Consider the following 26,049-nt stretch of genomic DNA (forward strand, 5'->3'; position numbering starts at 1 on the left):
ACTGTAGTCTGCAAGGGGGAGACATACCACCAAGGAATCTTAACTCTGTGTTAATGTTAGCTGCTCTTGGATTTTGTAATTTAATTGAAGCCCACTTTATGATGTGGGATCTTAAAATATTTAACAATTATTTCCAATAGTCTGCTTAAAATGTTGTTAAAAGCACAGGTTTCAGAGTGGTCACTCAATTACAGACCCAAAAGTCGCAATACTACATCAACAAAAAACTTCAAAAACAGACTTCAACAAGAAACTGCTGAATTTGAGTTAATTTGCAAACTGGACACCATTAAATTAGGCTTGAATAAAAACTGGGAGTGGATGGGTAGTTTTATTTTGTGTAAAACAATTTCCCTATGCTAATTTTTTTCCCCCTACTGTTACTCATACCTTGTCAACTGTTGGAAATGGGCCATCCTAATTATCACTACAAAAGGTGTGTGTGTGTTTTTTTTTTTTTCCCCCTCCTGCTGCTGATAGCTCACCTTAACTGATTACTCTTGTTATAGTTGGTATGGCAACACCCATTTTGGGGGGGGGGGGGTTGTATATATACATACAATCTCTGTCTTCCTACTGCATTTTCCACAGCATGCATCCAATGAAGTGGGTTTTAGCCCACAAAAGCTTATGCTTAAATTTGTTAGTCTCTAAGGTGCCACAAGTACTCCTCATTCTTTTTATTAAAAGCACAGTTTGTTTTATTGATATGTGCACTTCAGTGCCCATTTCTTCCATGACATGCTCTCGTTTTCACAAAAACAAGGGTCACAGTGTTGACACACCTTCAAGCTGCTTGAACACCAAATAAGGAAAAAAATCTTTGCTACTCCTTAGAAATCTAAATTTGGATTAGAATTCTTACAAAACTGGTTCAAGCATGCTGCCATTCCAACTCAGTAGCGTATTATATAGAGCACATCAACAGAGACTAGTGAAATTACAGCCAGCAGAGGGAACTGAGAAATTAATCTCCACAGAAAAGCTCCAAGGAGATGAGAATCTGGGATTGATTCTGTTAACCAGAGCTGTTGGTTTATGGGCAAAAAGGCTATATATATATTTTTTTTCTTATCTCACTGCACTGGCACTTGCAAAGGTCAAGCTTCACAGCAGGTCTATTTTAGCAAAGGTAGAGCTCCACAGCAAGAACCCTTCTTAGTCTCTCCCTGCTCTTTTAAAATGTAAAAGTCCAAATTCATTGAAGTAAATGGAGTTACACTTGGAATGAATTTAGCCTAAACTTTGTTTATAAGGTAGGTAAACACTGATTCAAACTTCTTAAAGCTGATCTTTCATTAGCATGCTAAAAGGAAAAGGTTAATAAGAATACCGCAAACAGGATTTTTGACAGTCAAGACACATTAACTAGCTACAGTTCTCATGTTACCAATGCCATTTAGCTTAATTTTCCAGAGTGTGCCAGTACAAACAACATGTAGGAGCTGTTTGTCTAGAATGTCCACCCACATGGTACTAGGTGTTTTGTTCTGCATCATTGTATAAGCAGTCATGGATGAATGTAATCCAGATCTAAGGAAAAATGGCCGCTCTTCTCTCCCACACCCCATGGTGCAACTGATCATTTATCTAATTAATCTGTAATTAATTTCTTTTTCTTCTTCCTCCTCTTTGCTTGTTGTTTTGATACGGTGCTCAGAGCAGATTCTGAATTGCTCACTGGTGAATGAGGGAGTAGTAGCTTTCCAGATTGTGTTGGATATTTGGTCTTCAGAAGGACTTTAAATACTGGTTGTGATAACAAATGTTTCAGCTGTTTTTTCATTCCCTTCAGCATCTTTTGCTTCTGACTCTCTTCTTGCTCATTCAATCGTCCTCCTTGGGGGACAAACCAAAAACAGAATAAGGCTTTATTATGACAGTTAAACAATCTTTTGTACTTCTAAATATAGCAGCCATAAAGATCCAAATCATCTCTCTTCCGCCCCCCTTTAGGGCTTTTAATGTAGCCACCCTGCTTTCCATGGATTTGTGCTTGGGGGTTATCGCACCTCCTCTCCATTTTGGGTACCAGCAAGCCAATAAAATTGAGGAGAGAATCTTGACTTCTGAATTGTTTAAGTTTCAATGGGCTGCCCAATTATGAACAGAATAATGGGAAGAAGGATGGTCTAAGTGGTTAAGATGCTAGCTCAGGGCTCGAGTGCTGGGTCCAGTTCCCAGCTCTGCCACAGACTTCCTGTCTGACTTTAGGCAAGCCACTTAGTTACCATTTGCCCCATATGCAAAATGGGGATGATGGCACTCCCCTACCTCAGAGGGGTGTTGGGGGCAGATGCATCCGATGAAGTGAGCTGTAGCTCATGAAAGCTTATGCTCAAATAAATTTGTTAGTCTCAAAGATGCCACAAGTACTTCTTTTCTTTTAGCTATGTAGTGACACTCATGCTACAGTCAGTTTAAGCCAAAGATACTCTGCCAACAGCCCTTTGACAGTGCCTCATATTGACTGGGGAGAAGTCGGTCAAAATCAACCACCACCACATGGGGATTTTTAAATTAAATCCAAGAACAGACACATGCATTTAAGGTTTTAATGTTAAGGTGTTTTTAAAAAAAAAAAAAAAAAAAAAGACCAAAGCAGCACAGAACTGTGTGAACATAGCTAGAGCTGGTAGGAAAATGGGACTTTTACTGCTGAAAATTTCAACTTTCCATCAAAAAACTGAAAATTTTTAGTCAAAAACCATGAAGCTTTCTGTGTTTGCGTTTTTGATGAAGTTTTCCCCAGAAAGCAGGCACTTTCCATGATTTTTCTCTGTGGAAACCCATTTTCTGTCCCCCCGCCCACCCCCCCAAAACACTGACAATTTTTAACTAATCTTAATTATAGCAGAATAACTACTCTTCTTAGTTGTTTGACTAGGCATTCTGTCTTTGGCCCAGATCGCTCCATCCGTACCTCCTGGTGTACTGTTGTATAAAATATACAGGGAGAGTTGTGTCCTGCTGCTTGATTACAGGAAAGAGCAGGAAATAGATTCTACACAGTCATAGGGGGGTACAGGGTCACAGAAGCCATCACACTGTCATAGAACAGATGAAACTCTTGCAGGACCTGCTGGGACAGCATGTTCAATTAGGCTAAGCTAGCTGACAGGAGCTCCTGACTTCTTAGCCCAGACCCCTCAGTAATGTGTCAGAAGTGTCACATCTCTCTACCTAAACTTCCCATCTGTGAAACAGTCATTAGCCCAATCTGCCCACCTTACAGAGGGGCTGTGAGGATTAGTGCTAATACAGTTTTAAGTGGTATCATCCCACACTCTCCCCTTGACTCCCCTCAGGGTTGAGATATTTCTTCCAGTATGGTTGGACATATGCTAGACACAGTTGCATCTGCAGGGGATTGGGGGGGGGGGAGGGAGGCAGTGAGCCAAGCATACTTGTAAGCAGTTCTACTTGCCTATGAGGACATCATCATCAAGATCAATTTCAAGAGCCTCCGCAGCTTGCTGGAACCAAGAGTTGTGCTGTTTTGCCCGGCTGTTGTAATATTCCACCTTTTCAATCTGCCTTGCTAAATTCACCCGCTCCTGCCACAAAAGCACAGCAATACGTCAGAGAGGAATGTGGGATGGCTGTAGAATCAGCACTCGACAGCATGTGTTAGAACACAGTTACTGTGCTAATCTTGCAAAGGCAAGGACAAAAACAATCAGAGAAATACATGAAAGAGGCTTTGTCTCCAGCAAGCGATTTACTGTCACAGACAGACGTCGTGTTTGTATGACGTCTAGAACAATGAGGTCCTGGTAGATGACTCAGACTTCTAGGCACTATGGTAACAAAAATCATAATTCTCAAGTAATGCACAAATGAACGCTAACTCTTAATCTATCTTAGGGAGTGGTGGGGCCATGAATATCAGGACACTCTCTTCAGAAGTTAGGAACAAATCAAAAGTCCATGTGCCATTAGTTCCCAACGCAGGTATTACATAGTACAGTTAACTTACATAACTAAGACTAGATAGAAAATTGTCACTGTTATTGAATAAAATGTAACAGAACAATAAGATTCCCTCTCCAGCATGCAGACAGTAGTGACTGCAAAAAAGACTGTGCAGCGTGCAGGACACGCTGACTGAACTACTACAACTATACTGAATAGCAAGATGCTACAGTATCTCAGCATCAGACGGCACCGCTGGATGATCAGGGGCTAGGACACTTATGAAATCACAGAGGCAAAATTACGCTTGAAATCATTAATTAACTGCAATCAACCATTTGTCCTCAGCTCATTACTGGAACCTTTAAATAGCTTTTTATTATTTCCATATAACTTCTTGAGTCCTCTACTTGTCCCTCCATCATTTGTGCTTTGCTAGGGTCCTATCAAGTCTCTTTTGTGCCCAGAGGTTTAGGATTGTTCATAAAATTCAGACAGGACCTAGCTCTTTTTTCATCTTTAGATCCCAGTGTTTTTCCAAAGGAGGTCAGTATCACTATCCCAATTTTACAGATGGGGAAGCTGAGGCACAGGGGTGGTGGTGGTAAGTGACATGCCCAAGATCACCCAGCAGGCCAGTTACAGACCTGAGCATTGACCCCTGGTATCCTGAGTCCCAGTCCAGTGCCCTATCCAGTAGGTTACAGTGCCTCCCTTGTAGATAATAAAATTCAAGGGAAGCCATCTCTAGTCAAAGGCGGAAGATAGTGATGGGAGAGATGATGAGAACCAACACTGGCAGTTCCAGCTCTGTTACCAGGACCAGAATAACATTTAATATGGGGTGAGCAACTCTCCCAAACTACACAGACTTCCTGCTGGCCCCCACTTCCAAGCATTTAAACACACATTTTGGTAATCAACATCAGTGGCTTTCACCTCATAACATGCCACTTTAAATACACGATCATGGGAACAATCATGCTCAGTAGTGAGTGGTAGGTTAGGCACAATAGCTGAAGCCATGATTGTCTGAAATGTAGCACATACTCCAACTCAAGCCTACTGGCACTTATGAGTAAAAGATTCCATGCAGGGAAAGAAGAGGAAGAGTGGAGGAGACAGATGGTGGATATACCTACCATCCAGCAGTCTGTAGGTTACAGATTGTGAAGTGCTATATAAGCATTAAGTATTACTCTGGAAAGAAAAGCAGAAGCAAACTCATTTCAGAAGCCACACACCAAAGAAAAAAACTCTTGAGACAAGAATGGTTTTGCCTCACTAGTAAACAGAGAACTTTTGAGAGGACTGGTTTTTCTGGACATGTTTTAAAGGAGAAAAAACCTGTAGAAACAACTCTGCTTTCTCCTTCCTCTCTTAAAAAGGCTGAATCTAGCAACCCAACCTGCAAGTAGCCTGTAATACGTGGAAGTTCCTGGGTGTCCCATGAGAGCAGTACTGCTGTAGCTGTTGGGCTAGCCCACGTGCCTAGCCCTGGTGGTGCATATGCCAGTCCAGATACTAGGATAGGAGGGGCGTTCACCACATTAACTGAAAAATTGCTGCTTTTTCTCCCATTCTTTTGGGTTGTACAAAGGTCAGCCCCTCCACTGCCGGCCAACTGTCATGCCAATGTTACAGACAAGCATTATTCTTCTGCCATCACAGCTATTAGAGAATCCTGATGGAGTATGAAGCCACCAATGCTTAGGGACAGAAGGTGTGGTGAAAGACTTTATTTTATTTTTTTTATTGTTTTGCAAAACCTTGCCATTATTTATTATTCCACCCTTCAAGATACACAAAACTTATGTTGTTGTTCAGTAACACAAACAGCTCAAAAATGGCATTTATCGGTCTCTAGCAGGGTTCAGTGGTAGATGTAACATTTGCCAGCATTGTCTGTACTGGGATATTCCAGCAGAGGGTGACCTCAGATGTGGAAGGGCTGGATGTTGTGGGACCTAAAAGGGGTAGGTAGATATGGTCTAGCAGAATGACCACAGTACTGGGATATAGGAAGCCCAAGTTCCATTTCCTATTCTGCTAGTAACTCACTGTGCGATTTTGAATAAATCACGTGATTTACTGTTGCCTCAGTTTCCCCATCCATAAAAGAGGGATAATGATACATGCTCACCTCTGTAAAGCATTTCAAGATCTATATATGAGAAATTATACATAATTACACAGAAGTATTAAACAGTGAACATTTAAAAAATCTGTTTGTGTGTTGAATGCCTTCCTTAGCATTAGGATGCCTTCCTTAATAGAAGCATTCAGCACATTGCTATTGAAGATGAAAGTTGATTAATTTTGTTTTCAACTCACCTTTTGAAACTCAGACTTATTCTGAAACCTTAATAAAATGTGAAGGGTGTTTCATTAAACATAATACACGAGCAATCACTTGTATTGAAAATGTTTTTTTACCTTGATAGCAAACATGCATTTTGTTTCAACTGGGAAAAATGGAAGCTCTTCATTTTTCTCCAATGTCTTATAAATCTTCCTAAAATTTATCATATCATCAGGGCCGATCAACAGCAAGCTAAGGCCTTCGTTGGCAGCTCGAGCTGTTCTACCGCTTCTGTGCACATAAATCTCAGAAGTGCGTGGAACCTGCAAAAAATCTATAGTTAAAGGGCTCCCATAAATCAAAAGAGTGTATATGACAGGTAAGGAAATGCTTGCAACATTCAGACTCAGAGATGACAAGCAGGTGTCTGATAAATTGCTTTCATAACATGAACCTTGTTGATAAAGAAAGGAAGCGATTAAGGCACAGAGGTGGGATTCCAGGGACACGTTCTAAACCCAGCTCTGACAGTGACGGCTTGCGCAACTTTTGGTGAATCACTCCTATTCCCTGAGCCTGTTTCCCTATGCACAAAGCAAGGCAAAATGATACCCAACCTCAGATATGTTATGAGGTGGGGTCATCTGACTCCTCTGAAGTGGGACCCTGATGCCTAAGTTCAGAGTGTAAATGGGAAAGTGAGAAGAGCCATAGCCATACAGGTAACTTCTTGTACACAAAACTGTCTGTAAATGGCACCCTGACACTAGTGATGGTCACTCTAGAAATGGGTATAATTTATCTTTGTAAAGCATTCTGAGATCCTTTTAATGCAGAGGGCTATAGGAGCATTAAATACTTGAGGCTTAATTTCTATACTTCTTTACTAGGGACTGAGAAGCACTGTTTTATATTGTAGCCAGGTTTTAGATCAATGAGACCCTGGTTCAAAAAGCAGGCAATAGAAGCTTCAAAAGATTTTTATAACCTGGTAATGGATGACATGCTGCACGTTAGGAATATCCAGACCACGAGCTGCAACATCTGTTGTCAAAAGGACACAGCTGAAATAGAGAAAGTTGGGATACATGTTATTCATTAAACATAAACCTGTAATGTAAACCAGATGCCAGTAAACACGCAGTGTGAGTGACCCAAAATTTTGCCAAAAGAATTTGAAGAGCACGCTTATTTTATAACATCTGCTAGGAATATGTCATCTATTTGGAAGTCAAGAAATTGACACCTAAACACCTGATCTAGGGCAACCCTGAAATGTGAAATATTGAAAGGAAAAGAAATAATGTAATTTGTTACTGACTGTGGACCATACACTACTCCCAATGAGGTCAATGGCAAAGCTATCATTAACTTCAATCCTAGCAAAAGTGTGTCTTGCTATTCTTTTATTCTCTTCCTGTTTCACCAAAGTCAGTGTGAAAAGACCTATTTGATCATTTAATCCAACTTCCTGGCAGTGCAAGTCTGCTCATCCTACAAAACATTTTGCAGCGCTTTGTCCAGTCTAGGTTTAAACGTTTCATTAATTTAATATGATTTTCTACTAATACTGCTGATTCTTTTGAAAAGGTACATGATACGGCTGTGACAGCTTTTGCTAGTATGAACACTGCAATGCAGGTTGCAAAACCATTCCTCCATTATAGACTTCTGTGTTCAAACACTCTGAATTTTCTGAACATAATTCCTTTTGGACTGAAAATTCTTATACTGAATTGCACTTGAGGAAATTGCATTTAGCCAGTTCTGAACTATAAAAGGGTGGGGAAAAAATACAGTATTTTGAATTCTGACCACTAAATTTTTTTTCATGCAAATATGTCAAACAGATGCATTTTCAAGCAAGCCATTTCACATGTAAATAATCCATAACAAGGGTTAGGGCCTCTGTAAGGATTGATGATAACTGTGTTTTGTTTTGTTTTTAAATGCTACAGGCAACTGAAAAATCATTCACAAGCATTCTCAGTAGGAATTGGCTAAGATTTTAACAAAAGCTCTGTTTTATGACAATGCATTGCATAGCTTACAGTTATGGGGCTCAATACAGGGGGATAGTTTGGTGAAATTCCTTGACCATTGCTATACAGATGAGACTAGACGATCTAATGGTCCCTTTTGGCTTTAACAATCTATGAAACTCTGCTCAGTCTGTCATAAACCAAGGATAGTATTGATAGGATGTTCTCCAGCAGGGATGTTTTATCAAAAGTTTCACTGAAAATACGCACACAAGAGTATGAATTTTGTACTAGCGAAAGGTGCTCAGGTACAAACCCTGGAGACAGAAGCCATCAACTTGAGCATAGGTCAGTCTGGGCAACAGCAATGTGAGCTTCCCCGCACAGCTCCTACCTCAATGTCTTCATGTGTGATTTAATCTTTGGCTTCTCTGCCTGAGTCTGTCTACCAGGTTGCCAGTCAATTCCAGCTGTGTAGGCATTTTGTTGTTATGGAGATGAACTGAGACATCACCTCATATCACAAAGGCCACTGAACAGCCAGCAGATGGTAACAATTTTCAGTTATTACCCCAGCCTGGATTAGATTTGAACTGGTGACCTAGAAGTTGTCAAGAGCTGTGTCCTACAGCCAATCCCTTGAACTAGGCGTCATCTCCCCCCACACTCTCCTCCTGTAGTCAACCATTTTTCCTTTTCACTCACAGTTTTCCCACAACAGAACAATCAACTTACTTCTCTCTCTCAGCAAACCTTTCCAGGTTTTTTAACCTTTGCTTCTGGTGCATGTTTGCATGCAGAGGCAGGGGGTTACAATCCAGGATTGTGAGGAGCGCACTAAGGCGTTTTATGCAGTCTATACTGTTTGCAAAGACCATGGTTCTTCCTGGGTACTGAAGCAAAAAATAATAGAGGTGATAGTCTTTGTCATCCATGTCACAGTGGATCCTGGTTTCGGTCAGAGTCTCTACAGTGCTCTCTTTTCTTGTTAAGTCTATCACTTTAGGTTTGCCCCTTATCCCCACTTTTTCCATTAGCATTTCCAGTTTGGTCTTCTGATCTATTTTTTTAGCATATTTCTTTTGTAAAACTCTTGTGGGAGCCTGATGGACCAAAGTCAGTGTGGCAGAAAACACAAAAGTCTGACGTCGAGGGTTATATTGTGAATCATTTAACATTTCGAGCAACTGAGAGAGTTCTAAGAAATGTCCCCTTTCGACCATTCGGTCTGCTTCATCAATCACAAGGCACCTGTTGGATACAAGACAGGTACAGTATAGAAGCACAGTGGTTACGTCAGATAAATAGAAATACGATACACTTCAAAAGAACCTTTCTTGCTTTTCCCCATGTAAAACATAAAGGAGGCTAGGTATGCATGGGTAATTACAGCAGCCGTTTCTGTTCCTCTCTGAACGGTCAAGGTTCAAAAGGCAACAGTTAGTTTTTTGCTAATGCGGTTGACATCCCCCATTCTCAATATAATGAATATGAACTTTAATGAGATCTTCTAGCAAAGACATAAGTGCTCCTGCACAGTCAACATTAGTTAATCAGTAAGTAATTAAGCATGTTTGGTGATACTGGATAGTCTTTTCCAAGGATATTAATTCTGAGTAGTTAAGACTAAAAGTCACCTTTACCTGAGCTGCCGGAGATTTGAGAGATGTGGGTGTTTCTCTTTAATTAGCTCCCATAGACGACCTGGGGTTGCAATTACAATTTCTGGCTTCTGATTCAATACTCGTTCCTGTTTCTGAGCAGCCATTCCACCAACCAGAATTGCAGTTTGAATGCCTAAAACACAAAAGGTCGCATGATGTAAAGACCATGGAGGATTAAGTTTACTTTAGTTACTTCCTGCTGGAAAATATTCTCCACATTTTAGGAAGGAAAACAGACATATTCCATACTATACTGCAGCTTTGGGAAATCATTTAAAAAGTTTTATCTAGACTGTAAGTTCATTTGGCCAGGTACTGTCTCCTCCTCTTCTCTGTACAACATTAAGCACATGGTCAGCATTACAGTGAAATGCTGACTATAGAAAGAGGCCAAAAGTAAAAGGATATCTCTTGAATTGCACTTGCCTAAAAACAGCAGGAATGATTATTTATATACTAGATAGTTAATACATGTTTTCTTTAGGTTCCAAATGCCCACGTAGGAAGGCAACCCACCACTCTTCCTCAGGGTCTAAGCTTTGACATTCTTCCATTCAGAATTAGATATGTTAATATGTCTAATGGGTAAGCAGTCCCTTACACTGTCAGAAGGTCTGCACACAATGAATAAAGTTGAGGGAGGCATGTCTTGCACCTGGATTATGAACTGCCCATTTTAGCAACCAGCCAGTGGAAGTTGTTGACAACTAAAAGTGGCCAGACTAAGCATATGAAGACTTGCTCAAAGTCAGTTTAAGCTGACAGGGAAGGACAACACTGGGAGGGATTTTCCTTCCTGCCTCCAAATGCTTTTGCAGCAGTAGCACACACTGGTTGTTAAAACCACCCCAGCCTACTCTGACTACATAGCAACTGTCTCTCACTGGGGTGCAAAGCTGCATTAGCTTTTAACAGAACTGTACTTCCACAAATCGATGTGGTGTTTTAAGGATAAGAGTTAAAATTAGCCTTCCTTTCAGTTACAGGATAGAGGCCAAAGGAACATGTTTTAAAGAAAATACTCCATGTTGCATGTATTCTGGAAGAATAGCAGTATTACTCTAGTCTAATGAATACATAATCATTAATATTAGGAAGGAAAGGTAATTTTTGCTACTTGATCCTCCCTGTCTTACCTCAACTCATTCACATAAGAGTTGTGTGAGCTTCTAATATGTAAAGGAGATGAGGAGGTTTATAATATGCTTTAGTCAAACAAATTATTGGTCTCAAAGCAGGGGGTAACTGGGTGAAAATCTATGGTATGTGTTCTACAGGATTCAAACTAAATGATTTAATGGTTCCTTCGGGCCTTAAAAATCTATGTCATTTCCATGTTGATATATTTAACCCACATCACCAGAAAGTGGTACTTGGGTATCTGTGGCAATGTGACCACTGATTTTAGTGCAGATTTTGTATTTCTAAGTCAACAGTGATAGTAAACATTCATAGGTGGAAGTTATACTGCACAGCTTTAGGCAACACATTAATGGTAACTTTGCACTTCTACAGTGCTTCCCATCCAAGAATCTCAAATCACATTTCAAACATTCATGCATTAAGCTTCCTAACACCCCTTCCAAGATAAAGGAAGTATCTCCATTTTATGAAGAGGAAACTGAGGTGCACACACAGTCAATAGCAAAGGCAGGAATTAGACCCCAGCTCTCTTGCCTCTGTCTCTCCTACCTGTAAATTTGGCCACGGCATCAATATGATGTTTTACTTGTACAGCTAGTTCCCTTGTGGGAGTCAGCACCAGCCCTAAAAGAGGCCTGTTTTTATTCAAGTCAGCAGCACGTTTGTTGGCACCAAAATCAAATTCTACATTTTCCAGCACCTTCACGCAACCTATTGTGCAAGATTCATCTACATCATCATCACCCCCACTATCTTCATCCTGCTTAGGGTTTAGGTGCTTAGGGTTTGTTTCATCATCACTTTCCCATTCTGGTTTGTCTTCATCATCACAGAGAGGCTCTTCAGTAGCATTGTTGCTTCTGCTTTTTGATTCTTGCCACCGTAGCACAGAGTGGATCATTGGAATTGCAAATGCGAGTGTTTTCCCACTTCCTAAAAGCACCAAACAACAACACAGAAACACAAGCATTACAACTGTTTGCAAAGCAGCAGCAACCAACTGCAGTTACTAAAGTAAATTAAAAATTATTCTTATTTTATTTATTTCTACGGTATAAGTGCACTTTTTTGATTCTATGAAATTAGAAGCCAAGCCACAGCACCTTGGTTTAAATTCCTATAATAGTGACCTCAAGTAGATACTTTGTGGATGGAGCAGGTATTTTTCCAAGCCCTAGATGGGCAGGCAGAATATACATTTGCTAGGAAAGTAGTTTTAAAAAATTGCAATAGCAGCCAAGGTCTTTTTAAAGAACCGTATACCCTAAAGGAGAATACCATGCCCTAATTGGCTGCTCTGATCAATGTTCTCCAAATAAAGGAATAGCAAATGAGGCCAAGGACAAACTGAAAGCTATTTAAAGGATTAATTTCTATTTTTTCATTATGTGATTTTGCTTATTAACTGAGAAACTAAGTGTAACCATTATTTCACTTTGTGTAATAAAAAGACCAATCACTTGACTTAACACAGAGCACAAACTAAGGGGGAAAGATGGAAAAGTGCTCCACTAAATATAATTTCAGGGATCAACTGTAGATTCACTCATGGCTGGGGCAGCAAAACTTAATAGTATCTGATATGTAAAGGTCATCTCTAGGGGATGCTTTGGCCAAACACTGAACCTCTTTAGGGGACCAAAAAAATTAAACAAAACTGTTCATCTAGAGATCCTTTTGTAGCTCTTCGCAGTCTGCCTGGCACTTAACTATCTTGAGTAGTTTTGTATCATCTGCAAATTTTGCCACCTCACTGTTTACACCTTTTTCCAGATCATTTATGAATACGTTGAATAGTACAGGTCCCAGTACAGACCCCTGGGGGACACCACTATTTACCTCTTTCCATTCTGAAAACTGACCATTTATTCCTTCCCTTTGTTTCCTATCTTTTAACCAGTTACTGATCCTGGAGAGCACCTTCCATCTTATCCCAAAACAGCTTACTTTGCTTAAGAGCCTTTGGTGAGGGACCTTGTCAAAGGCCTTCTGAAATTCTAAGTACATTATGTCCACTGGATCCCCCTTGTCCACATGTTTGTTGACCCCCCTCAAAGAATCCTAGTAGATTGGTGAGGCATGATTTCCCTTTACAAAAACCATGTTGATTCTTCCCCAACAAGTCATGTTCATTTATGTGTCTGATGATTCTGTGCCCCAGAACTCCCCACAGCTGATCTCCCTGTGGATATACCTGGCTAACCAATCCCTGCAAGTTCCCTTTTGCTGCTGCCAGTAAGGGAAACAGATCAGTGTCTCATCAATCCCTTTCTTCCCTCAGGCCCAAGCTTAGCATACTGGATGCTTCAGAGGCAAGCAAATTCCTACTCCATGCACAATACACCAGACCCAATATGTATAGGTCAACATTGGGAATGGGATAACTAGACTGGAAGTACTACTGGCTGTTCTGCTATGGCAAAGACACAGTGTTCTTCAGGGACAAATTCTGCTCTCATTTACACCTTTGCAACCCCATTGGTTTCAATTGGATTGTATGGGTGTCTAATTATGGCCTACTCTTTAAGAATAATTCAAAATAAGACTTGTTAATAAGCATGGATGGGGAAGAAGTGGAGGATTTAAAGCTTTGCATGTAGTAGTTGTGAACAGGCATAGTATGTAACATAATCTTTTCTACATCATAACTATGCATAGTAAACACACCCATTCAATGTGCTGAAGCTTATATGCTCTTCACACCGTTACTGCAATTGTGACAATACACTGCGTGTTTTAAAAGGGAGAACGGGAGATTCAGTGTGCTAATAGCATGGATTTGTACCTGTTTCTGCAGCACCAAGAACATCCATATTATCTCTGATTGCAGAAGGCAGGGCTAATGCTTGAATAGGAGTTGGAGCACTAAATCCTAGATAGCTCAAGGCCTGCAGAACCGGCTTAGGAACAAAGAGGTCTTTCCATGCAGACACATCTGTTTTTTGATCAGATGAGGCAGACAGAACTCCCGTGGTCCAATTTTTAACCTTTTTAGAAGACTTTGCTGGTAGAGGAGCTCTCTCAGATGGAAACACTTTCTTTTTCACTTTCTTTTTTTTCTTTTTCTTCAAAGTTTTTTCTGTGGTTGTAGTGCTTCCTGATTCACATTCATCTTCCTCATAACCCCACAACTTGATGGTGTCTTTAGGCTTGTCCTCTAAATCAATTACCATTTCATCTTGCTCCACTTTAAGGTTATAATTTTTACTTGCCCTTGTTCCCAGCTCTTTGTCTTTCTTTCTCTTTTTTTTCTGGATGGTAGAATCTTCCTCCTCCTCTTCAGAAACACTATCAGATTTTCTCTTCTTTCCTTTTTCTTTTCCAACTTTGGAAGAATTCACCAATTTATAATCTGTAAGCTCCTCAAAACACACTAAATCTCCAAGTTGCTCATCAGCAAACAGATTTGGGTCAATTTCTATGGGTTTCCATTTTCCTACTACTTTGATACCCTTTTGTTTCAATTTAAAGGAAGTCTTAAACTTATTTCTTGTCTTCATGATTATCTAAAAAAAATCGGAAAATAAACCATTGTAAGCCACCAGAACAAAACAGTGACAGTCAAGTTAACATACCCATAAACGCTGGAGTATATTTGTGTAAATCTGATAGGCTATGTCTGTTGCAGCTAACTGCAGTTTGTCTCTGGATTCTAGCCTATTAGCCTTATTGACTGACTTTCACAGTGCTGGACTGGCTTCTGTTTGGCTTCTCCACTTTTAAAAACACTTGCAACTCTAACCTCACACAGCTATTTGACAAATGAATTTTAATTACTTAAATTGCATTTGAAATGACAGGCCTGTTTAAAATTATTTGTCAGGCTCCTGTTGAAAAATGGATGAGATACCTAAGCAATATCAAAGCCCCGATGCCAGACTGTCAAACCAGCTTCTGTTATGCTTCTTTTTATTAATTTGACATTTTTAGAATTTAGTGTTGAAAACTCTTCTGAGGGTCACACAAAATGGAAAGTAGGCTGCAGCCTGATATTGGGGTTCCTCTACTGCTGTTTCATAAATAACATTCTTTTTACTAGAATGCTGTTCATTTACGGTAGGCTCATTTATGACCACAGTTAACTATCTGAATTTTTTATGTCCCCTTGAGATAAAGTGATTTATCTCACTAAAACAGCATAATGGGCAGGACGCTATGTTCTACTTTAAAGAGAGAATCCTATACCCCTCCCTTCCAGTTCCTCTGAAGAGCTGCCTTTCCTTTAGCAAAATGGAGTGGGGGTATACTGAGCACAGAGCAACCGGATCTAGTTATTGAAATGGGAGCTGCATAATTTGTGGAGGATTCCTTCCCTTCTCCAACTCTCAGAAAATACCCCCCCACACACACTACAAAATAAGCACGTATGTGAGCAGTTTCCCCTTGTGTATGTGCTTAAGTTTTATTGCTGGTTTTGAAAGTTTGACCCTCAACATCTTAACCTGGAGGGCAACTACTGCACCATTATTAGAAAGTATGTACCAGTTAAATGCTAAGTTCAACTATACTGTATGTCGATTAGATCACTGAGGTGATGAAGAATGGCTTTGGAACGTGAAAAGTCACTGGGTAATGCTTTTATTTAGGGGATAGAGAGGCATAAAGATCTGGGAAGCTGGCAGGTGGAAGGAAGCACTGGGCAGCACTGGAGGCAGCCAACGGCTGTTGCGTTGGCATCTTCCCACAGGGCAGATCTGAGCACGGCTTCTGCCCTGCTTTAACTCTATCATTTGAGGAAGTGTCAGAGCCCCTGGTGTGAATGCCCCCGTATAAACGTGTTCACACTATGGCGTTGTACCCCTTTAACTGTGTCCACTGCCACGCCAATGGACAGGGGGAAGCATTGGCTGGAGACAAAAAGAGGACAGCACTGCACGCTACACACGCCCGCCCCAGGCGCTGATCTGCCACCAGGGAGAGGTCGCTACTCACAGCGGTCACTGAGGCTGCTTCTCAGGGCGCCGGACAGCAGCAGCTTAGCGCCCACCGGCCTGAGGGCGAGCGGTGGGTCCCCCCGCGGCGATGGGGGCTGGGCGCAGGAACCGGGCCCCACAGCAGAAGCCGAACGCGGGCAGATTTAGAAGGGGGAGGGGCGGCGGCGGCGTAAAGGAGCCGGGCGAACGGCCTCCTAGCGTGGGGAGTTGGGCAGTGCCCGCGAGCCCGGCCGCCGGGAAGGGAGCAGAGCTGCCCTTTACCCCCCGCCTGCCGGGCTGGGCATCCCCTGGGGTCCCGGCGTCCCCCGGCCCGCTCTTCCCACCAGGCCGGACGCCTTCACCTCCCTCCGGCTTCTGGGCCCGTTCTCTTCTCCCCGCCCCCCGAGCGCCGCAGGCAGGTCGGAGCAGGAGCGGCTGCCACCGGCCGTGCCCTAAGCCTCGCCCCAGCTGCCTCCCGCGACCCCGAGCGGGCCCTCACCGTCACCGCCTGCTGCTACTCTCCGCTGCAGGGCCCCGTCGCGCTCTACCACGTGTGGACACAGCCGGGCGCGGCCATGACAGCCGTGACGTCACTGCCCTGCGCCCGCCCCGCTTCAAACCGGCGGGAGGGGGGGGAACTTCGTAGCCTGGTGAGGGTGTCCGGGCCAGGCCGCGGGGCTGGGGGGAGCTGGGTAGGGCCTGGTGTGGGTGTCCGAGCCAGGCCGCGGGGCTGGGGGGAGCTGGGTAGGGCCTGGTGTGGGTGTCTGGGCCAGGCCGCGGGGTTGAGGGGAACTGGGCCTGCGCCAGGGGAGAGACAAGGGGGATGAGGTGATATATTTTATTGGGCCAGCTTCAGTTGGGGTGGGTACAAGCGTTTGATCTGCCCAGAGCTCATCTGTAGGTCTGGGGAAGGACCTTGGCCTGTGTGAGCTAAATACAGGGTGGTGCAGATTGTGAAGCATCAGGCATAACAGGTCTGGTAGGAGGCGGTAAGGAAATGGAGCGGGTGGAAGGGGTTAGTTTGCAAAGGGGTTTGAAGTGGGCCATTGAGGGTTAGCAGGCAGGTGTGTGTTACAACTTGTGGTTATGAGCCATGAAACCAGCATCTTGCTTGAGTTCATGATTTTTAGTGTCCGACAGAGTTATGAATTTAAGTTCCTAGTTTTGCCTTTTGGAAGTGGTGTGTAGGTTTGCAGACCACAGTTTGAGAACCTCTGCAATAGAAGACATTTTTGTGTGTGTATGTATTGTTACAGATATACTTGCTGACATTTATTTTTAAATAAATTACCAAAATAATTGAAATTGGCGTGATTATATAGTGTTATTTTGACATAAATTCAGCACACAATATTTTAAAATTCTGCAACATTTTTAAATTTTTGGCACGGAATTTTTAATTTTTGGCGCAGAATTCTCCCAGGAGTATTTACTCCAAAGATATCTACAGAGCAGTGGACTGAGATTCTCAATGTCCACCAGGAATGTAGTTACACAGCTCCTATTAACTTCATTAACTTTTGTGTGACTAAACCCCTTAGTCAGCTATGACAGTCTCAACTGGGAGGCTTGGACCAAATAATGCTGTGTCCGGAGCAGTGAAGAGCTGGTGCAAAGCCTGAACTTGAGTTGAATGTGTGATCTAATGATGCCAACCATAAAGAAATAGGGTTGAGGATAAGAGTAGAATAAGGGGTCTGGAGAAGTAGCAGGGAAGAAGGGTTCAGGTTGCCTACTTTGCCAGCTGCCAGTGTGGAAAAATATTATCTTGGTAGTAGATGATGTCTTATGCATGCTGATTAATGAATGTGTAGGCAGCCAGTTGTTGGAAAAACACTCTGGTAGTGACTGTAGGGCAGGTCAGTTTACAGGCTATGTACATTGGTAGGAAAGTCTTTGTGATTCAATAATTTCTAGTTTCAGAGATGCTGTCTACAAGGCATATCCATCTAAAGTGAACAAACATACGGATTATAACAATTACAGAACACTTGTGTTGACCTCTTCTGTACTTACGTGAATGCTCTCATATTACCTACGTTCTCAGGGTGAGATTTCCAGTCATTCATCACTTAGTTAATTTCATTCATACTTGATGGGTATAAATGTAGATGAGGATTATTTACACACCACCTTTGAAGTTTAGCTCTTTTTGAATTATTGTTTACATAGGGGTGGGAAAACTTAGTGCAGCTGGTTAAATATTTTTTCTACATCATCATAACTCAAACAGCTGATGGCATTTTGTAGAGAGGGATCAGTTGTAAAATTTGGACACATTTAAAAAAAATGGGAGAGGAAGAATGAGGGGAAGTTTGAGATCTGAAGTATTGATTCAGCCTATCTTCAGTTTAAATATAAATATCTTCAGTAAAGAAGTGTGACAAGAAAAAATTGTGAAAGTATATTGATTTTTTTTTTAAACTTGCCTGTTATCTTTGAAAGTATTTCCCAGGATGATGGTCTATGTAGTAGGAGGAGAGCCTGAGACATATGCCCTTGTAGTAGAGGCCTGGCATGAAGCAGGACCTGCTCACAGAATTTGGCAAGAACACGGCTGATATTGAAGAAACATATATTCCTAAGAAGTGCTAGTCACAGAGTGCTCATGCAAACACATCCCAATATTAAATGGTATCAGAACATCCCAATGTCAATGATGGTACAAAAACATTACCCAAGGATAACAGAAACACACTGACCCCTCCTAAAAGATAAGGCCAGGATGAGAGTACATAGTAGAGATGTTTTCATTGAACCAACATGTACAAAATGATGGGTAATAACTAGCAATGGCAGGGGGAAGTAACTAACTAACTATGTCAAAGAGGCAGTACTAACTTGTTTGTATGGGGGTATAAAAATGTATTTCAGAGGGAGTATCTTGTCTGGGCTTGTCTGGGAGGAATGGAAAGTCCCACCATTCACTGAGCCGGTCCATTGTTATGGGCACACATGTATTAGTGGTCCCGTAAAGCCTTCAGGATAATAGTACCATGCTTTGTCAACAATAAACCTGTCTGGGTGCCTTTGTCCCTTAACAGGTCTTGTGGTCATTGGGTGGTTCGCTTGAGGTCTGCTGTGCCAGCTGTCTGTGCAGGGCTGGGGTGGCACACAGTGGAAAAAAAACCAAGCAGCCAAACCTCTATCAACATTTAACCACAGTCTAAGAGAGAGGCTATTGTGTAGTCTTGTAGTAACAGGACAAATGGGGGAGAGGGTAGAGAGAAACAAAGAAGAATATTTTACCCAGGTTATCATTTAACTATGGCATACCCATAAGCCTCTGCACAACACCACATGTAAACTTAAGGCAGTTGTAAGAGGGGTGGTTTGTTTTTTTCAGTTGACACCCCAAAGTTGCAGTTTTCTCCCTCAGGATATGATTTAGTGCAATCGCTGGGAAATTAGAGGAAATGTGGTAGTGTAGGCACACCATAGTCTCCAATTCAGGAAAGCGTGTAGACATGTGCTTAACTTTTAACCATGTTCTTATGTTTTCCTGAATCAAGGCCTTAGATACTGTGGTGGTAGGTACTATGTAACTACCTAAAATAACCTGCAGGATACAAGCCACTGTCTTCACTTAAAGTTTCCAGTCCAGTGGAGAGAATAGGCCAGTGCAAGGACAGTACAGGTTTTCCCGCACCACTTAGCAAACATGCCTTGATCTAGATCTGAAGAGAACACCCCTGAGTAGGAAAGGACACTTCAGACTCCATCCCTATTCAGTCGTTTGGCTTTTCCACTGAGATCGCCAACAAGACTGCTGGTTAATTTTAGTTGTGATGATGGATTTTGTGATGGGGCACCTGCTTACTGAGTTGAGGCCACCAAATTACTTCTCATAGTTGGAGAGTAACAGTTGCTGTTCACTATCAATTTAGGTGAGAATGAAAAGGAAATATACCATTTAAACAACCATTTAAACAGCTTGCAATTCAGTCTGGCTTATTTTTAGTAATAAAGCTAAACTGGGGGCAAGAAAAAGACACCCCTTTTTCTGATCAGGTACAGTCTGCATCTTTCAAAAGCCTGTGAGCACCTAAGGTGCTGTCTGCATAAATAGGAAGTAGCTCTGATGCAGTACTGCAATACAGCGGAGGAAGCCATATGCAAATCTGTTTACCTTTGGTATTTTTATTATGTAAGAAGCTTTTCAAAACCCACAGTATGTGTGCGTGTGTGTATAATATTTAAAAAACCTTCCATCCATCATTAAGAAAGCATGCATAAAGGGCTCTTTGGATCTAGTATCTAACATCAGCAATACTATGAGTGTAAATGTCACCAGAACCGCTCCTGCAACGACAGCCGTGTTATTTGCGCTTACTTTTCTATTACTCAGTTCTTTACCTATTGTGCTGCATTTGAAAGAGTGTCATGGACAAAGTAACATGATTTGAAGAAATAACTGTAGATGAAAAGCATACCACAGAGGTCACAGTGTGCTATTTTCTCCCCTATGTGATCAAGTGCTCTTTGCAGGTTGGCAAGGAAAAAGTACTGTATAAATTCTCTGTTATAATAATAGAAGATTTTTAGTTCTACTTGAAGATTGGCAGATGGTCGGAACAGCTTCTTTTGCTATGAGACATGCAGACAGATAGAAAACAGGAGGTTTCTGGGTGGGAGAGACCCGGGCTAGAAAGTGAAGCACAATTATTGCAATGATTGTGATTATTTCCTCTCAGCGGTGTCTGCAGGTGCTTGTTGGCTATAGTTAGAGGACTAGAATACTAGAGGATTATTTTTGAATACATAGTGGCAAAGGGCAGAAGTAAGAGAGGCAAACTCAGTATCTCAAGGACATTTCCAGTGAATCATTATTGGGTTAGTGGATTTGCAGTTGCACAAGGGGATTGATTTCAACTGGTTTCCTACAGAATAAAAGGATGATGTGTCAAATTCTGCTTGGCTTGCTCACAGGAGTAACCTAATTGGAGACAATGGAAGTCTTCGAGTATGCCAGGTGAGCAGGATTTGACCTGATGGCAGTAGGCCTTAATTCTGCAAACCTTATACATATGGGACAGTCCTTACTCACAAGTGTAGTTACACTGAACTGGGAACTTCTTGGTGGCTTACACATAAATGCAAACGGGTAGCAGGTGAGGAAGCTGGGGCCCAAATATGATAACCCTCCTCATGAGGAGCTTCATTGACTCCAATAGGACTACATGCATTTATAAGGAACACTTGGGCAATTAATGGTTGTAGTGTTGCTCTATTGTTTTATTAAAAGGTATCCCTATAGTTTCTGTGGGATCAGATTCAGAGGGATACCTTCATTAGCTCACAATCTGCTAATTTTAAAGACATAGAATTGGTGTTTTTTAACTTGGTCACATTTTACACTCCTGAACTTCCTATTATGGCAGCAAATGAGAGAGAGGAATTGATGAGCCAAATCATCAACTGACACTGCTAACAGGAATCATAGGCTTGGAAGGGATCTCAAGAGGTCATCTAGTCCAGTCCCCTGCATTCATGGCAGGACTAAGTATTATCTAGACCATCCCTGACAGATGTTTGTCTAACCTGCTCTTAAAAATCTCCATGATGGAGGTTCCACAACCTCCCTAGGCAATTTATTCCTGTGCTTAACCACCCTGACAGGAAGTTTTTTCCTAATGTCCAAACCTAAACCTCCCTTGCTGAAATTTAAGCCCATTGCTTCTTGTCCTATCTTCAGAGGTTAAGAACAATTTTTCTCCTTCCTCTTTGTAACAACCTTTTATGTACTTGAAAACTGTTATGTCCCCTCTCAAGTCTTCTCTTTTCCAGACTAAAAAAGCCCAATATTTTCAATCTTCCTTCATATGTCATGATTTTTAGACCTTTAATCATTTTTGTTGCTCTTCTCTGGACTTTCTCCAGTTTGTCCACATCTTTCCTGAAATGTGGCACCCGGAACTGGACACAGTATTCCAGTTGAGGCCTAATCAGCACAGTGTAGAGCAGAAGAATTACTTCTCATGTCTTGCTTACAACACTTCTGCTAATACATCCCAGAATGATGTTCACTTTTTTTGCAACGCTGCTTTTTTTTGTTACACTGTTGACCCATATTTAGATTGTGGTCCACTATGACTCCCAGATCCCTTTCCTCAGTACTCCTTCCTAGGCAACCATTTCCCATTTTGTATGTGTGCAACTGCTTGTTCCTTCCTAAGTGGAACACTTTGCATTTGTCCTTATTGAATTTCATCCTGTTTGCTTCAGACCATTTTTCCAGTTTGTCCAGATCATTTTGAATTATAATCCTGTCCTCCAAAGCCCTTGCAACCCTTCCCAGCTTGGTATCGTACGCAAACTTTGTAAATGTTCTCCCTATGCCATTATCTAAAGCATTGAAGATATTGAACAGAACCGGACCCAGAACTGATCCCTGCGGTACCCCACTCATTATGCCCTTCCAGGATGACTGTGAACCATTGATGGCTACTCTCGGGAACAGTTTTCCAACCAGTTTTGCACCCACCTTCTAGTAGCGCCGTCTAGGTTTCATTTACCTAGTTTGTTTATGAGAAGGTCATGCGAGACACTATCAAAAGCTTTACTAAAGTCAAGATTTACCACATCTACTGCTTCCCCCCATCCACAAGGCTTGTTATCCTGTCAAAGAAAGCTATCAGGTTGGTTTGACAAGATTTGTTCTTGACAAATCCATGCTGACTTACTTATCACCTTATTATTTTGTAGCTGTTTGCAAATTGATTGCTCCATTATCTTTCCAGGTACAGAAGTTAAGCTGACTGGTCTGTAACTCCCTGGGTTGTCCTTATTTCCCTTTTTATAGATTGGCACTATATTTGCCCTCTTCCAATCTTCTGGAATCTCTCCAGTTTTCTGTGACTTTTCAAAGATAATCGCTAATGGCTCAGATATCTCCTCAGTCAGCTCCTTGAGTATTCTAGGATGCATTTCATCAAGCCCTGGTGTCTTGAAGACATCTAACTTGTCTAAGTCATTTTTAACCTGTTCTTTCCCTATTTTAGCATCTGATCCTACCTCATTTTCACTGGCATTCACTATGTTAGACATCCAATCACTCCCAAACTTCTTGGTGGGGAAAAAAAAGGTCATTTAACACCTCTGCCATTTTCACATTTTCTGTTATACCCCCCCTCCCCCATTGAGTAACAGGCCTAACCTGTCCTTGGTCTTCCTCTTGCTTCTAATGTATTTGTAGAATGTTTTCTTGTTACCCTTTATGTCTCTAGCTAGTTTGATCTCATTTTGTGCCTTGGCCTTTCTAATTTTGTCCCTACGTACTTGTGTTATGTGTTAGGAAGGTGACAAGTAAAAAGACAATCATGCTACAACATTATCTGCATTTTAACTCCATAAAATGATATATTTAAACACTAGGGTATGACTGTTTTCAAGGAACCTAGGACTGAGAGTCACTTTTTACCCCCTGCCGTTAGCCTTGCCCATGTGGCTGGGTGTTGGCTCACTAACACCACCAGCCTGTCAGCCACTCAAGCACTCTGTGGGCTATGCCAGTCGTGTCTTCGCTTTTCAGGGTAACAGTATGTGCACTCCAGTCTGAATCTCTTTGAAGCATTCCCCTGTGATATCCAGCCAGACACTGGCTACTCACAGAAGTCCCAAATTCTCTGCCCCCATGTCACCGGGGCCACTACTTCCCCTCTTTCCAAACATGCACTGCTACACCCAATCCCAGTCAAGGAGGTTTATTGTTCTATAACAAAGGTTAACAAAGACACAGAGGGCAGTCTTAAGTCAGTGCCTGGCCCCCAGGTTTCAGGGCCACCCTTCCCAGGGCTCTCTGGCTCTCCGGCTCTCTGGCTCTCCAGTTCCTGGCAGCATCTTTTCCTCCTCCAGTTCTGCTCCCGTCTTGGAGCCACAACCATGGGGTTGCTTCCTTGAGCTCCAGTGACCCACCAGAGGAGTTAGCTAGACTCCACTGTAGCCTCTGTTGACCAGGGAGCAGCCTGCTTCAGTTCTTCCTCCCCTCAGCTGCCTACTACTTTAGAGGCCCAGGTGTAGCCCAGCTGTCTTTAATTAGCTGGATTACGCTCACCAGCTCCAGGGAACCTGGGCTCATCTATCCACAGGCACCAGCTACCCTGTGACACCCCAAAGTAGCAGTGTACCCCAATTTACTAGTTTTACCTTAAATCACTTCTCTTGTATAACACACAGCATTTGTGGGCACTTGTAATAAAACAAAAGTATGTTTATTTAAGAAAGAATAAAGATTCAAGTAGAAACAAGAGAGAGTGGTGGAAACAAATAATTACAATATAAAACAAACTCCTAAAATGCAAACTAGGGCATAGGCTTATTGATTGTTACCTTTCGATCGAATGAAGTAGGTTTTCCTCCCCAGAATTCAGTCTGTTGCAGTGCTGGCTGGTTTTACAGGAACCAGGATCCAAAGTTTCATGAGAATATCCCTGCTCCATAGTATGTTTCCTCAGTGAATGGTCCAGAATGCCTCTCCCCATTCTGGTATACTGAAACAATCTATTGTCTCTAGTCATAGACCTGGTCTACACTGGGGGGGGGGGGAAATGGATCTAAGATACGCAACTTCAGCTACGAGAATAGCGTAGCTGAAGTCGACTTATCTTAGATCGATTTAGAATCACTTATTTCGTGTCCTCGCGGCGCGGGATTGATGGCTGCCGCTCCCCCGTTGACTCCGCTTCCGCCTCTCACCGTGGTGGAGTTCCGGAGTTGACGGCAGAGCGATTGGGGATCGATTTATCACGTCTACACTAGATGCGATAAATCGATCCCTGATAGATCGATCACTACCCACCAATCCGGCGAATGGTGTAGACATGGCCATAGACAGGGCCATCCCCTTCCTGTTGTAAAGTTCCTTTTTGCCTCCAAATAGTTTGATTGTTTGCAGTTGTCTCTGATAGTTTTTCATTGATAGTCCAGGAATGGAGCAAGGGTAGACAACTGAGCCTTGCCTTATATCACAGGTTAACCAGGGAGGGGTTACTCCCTATTCCATCCTGCTTGAATCTGCTATTTACTGAGACATAACCTCTGGTGACCAACTTTTACTCCAACGTCATAAAGCATACGTTCAGTATAGGTACATTATTCCTTAAGGATTACCCTGCACATACATCTCACACTGTCTGACTCTTGATAAGTTATAAGCTTTCTGTAGGTACTTTACATGTTAACCTTTATGGATAAATGCCCTCCAAGATGAGTTTGTGTCATGAGTTTTTCAGGTCTGAGACAAGAGTTGTTTGCAAAGAACAGGATCCTTTGCCAAGGGGTCTCTGTGTCACAAACGGTATTATTAAACATTTGTATTTTGGCAAAGTACAGAGACCCTGATCAGAACTGGGGCACTGTTGTGATAGATGCTGCTGTAAAAATACTGGGGTAAGGCACTATCTCTCTCTCTCTCTCTGCTTGTGTAACATCTATCCCAACAGGGCCCCTATCCTGACTGTGGCTTTGGGTGGTACAACAAGATAATGGTACAATTATTATTTTACATTAGTTAATAATACTGTTGTGAGGTTCAAATAGAACATTTTTAGGGCAAAACCACTGTTAATGCTCTTTTATCTTGTTCTGAAATTGTTAGTAATGCACAGTGAACCCATGTTTAAAAATGCTCAAAATTAAAAGGAAATTTTGAAACAAAAAGTCACCTTGAATTGAAAAATTGTCGAAATGAAATTCGTGATTTTTTTTTCTGAATTTGTTTTTAAGTTTCTTTTCCAACCAAAACAATTCTACAAAACCGACACAAATTCATGAAATATTAATATCACCAAAACTTCCAGTTTTTGCTGAAAAAAGTTTGGGTTGAAATATTTTCCCAGCTTTACCTGGAACCTTTTATTGACACTAAAACTTTGGGTTCAGTCCTTCTCTCACAGAAATGGCTTAGTATGACACAGAGGCTGATTGGTGCCAACTGGCAAAGAGTTCACTGCAACTCCTAACAGGCCTGACATACTCTCTACACTAGATGTGGGCAAACTTTTTGGCCTGAGGGCCACATCTGGGTATGGAAATTGTATAGCGGGCCATGAATGCTCACAAAATTGGGGTTGGGGTTGGTGCAGGAGGGTCAGGGTGAGGTCTCTGACTGGGGGTGTGAGCTCTGGGATGGG

At 42.0% G+C, this 26,049-nt stretch overlaps 2 protein-coding genes across 2 annotated transcripts in view; one reads left to right on the forward strand and one right to left on the reverse strand.

Annotated features, from left to right (window-relative positions):
• Positions 1 to 26,049, forward strand: part of CCDC197 (coiled-coil domain containing 197) — a 77,244-nt gene that overhangs the window by 49,047 nt on the left and 2,148 nt on the right. The gene's annotated exons all lie outside the window — the stretch shown is intronic.
• On the reverse strand, positions 545 to 16,535 carry DDX24 (DEAD-box helicase 24). The gene is made up of 9 exons (XM_074956163.1): positions 16,419 to 16,535; positions 13,792 to 14,512; positions 11,556 to 11,939; positions 9,843 to 9,996; positions 8,935 to 9,450; positions 7,206 to 7,281; positions 6,352 to 6,540; positions 3,428 to 3,557; positions 545 to 1,839 (listed from the first exon to the last, which is right to left on the reverse strand). Exons 2-9 carry the CDS (start codon positions 14,504 to 14,506, stop codon positions 1,595 to 1,597), a joined length of 2,409 nt encoding a protein of 802 aa, XP_074812264.1. The 5' UTR covers positions 14,507 to 14,512; positions 16,419 to 16,535; the 3' UTR covers positions 545 to 1,594.

Source organism: Natator depressus, chromosome 6 (genome assembly GCF_965152275.1).
Source record: "Natator depressus isolate rNatDep1 chromosome 6, rNatDep2.hap1, whole genome shotgun sequence".
In the NCBI taxonomy this organism is placed as follows: domain Eukaryota; kingdom Metazoa; phylum Chordata; order Testudines; family Cheloniidae; genus Natator; species Natator depressus.

Coding starts and splice junctions, on each gene's coding strand:
- DDX24 (XM_074956163.1), bottom strand. CDS start 14,506: ATGAAGACAAGAAATAAGTTTAAGACTTCCTTTAAATTGAAACAAAAG. Junction 11,940..13,791: donor TCTTGGTGCTGCAGAAACAG/GTACAAATCCAT, acceptor TGGTGCTTTTAG/GAAGTGGGAAAACACTCGCA. Junction 9,997..11,555: donor TGCCGTGGCCAAATTTACAG/GTAGGAGAGACA, acceptor TTTGTGTTTTAG/GCATTCAAACTGCAATTCTG.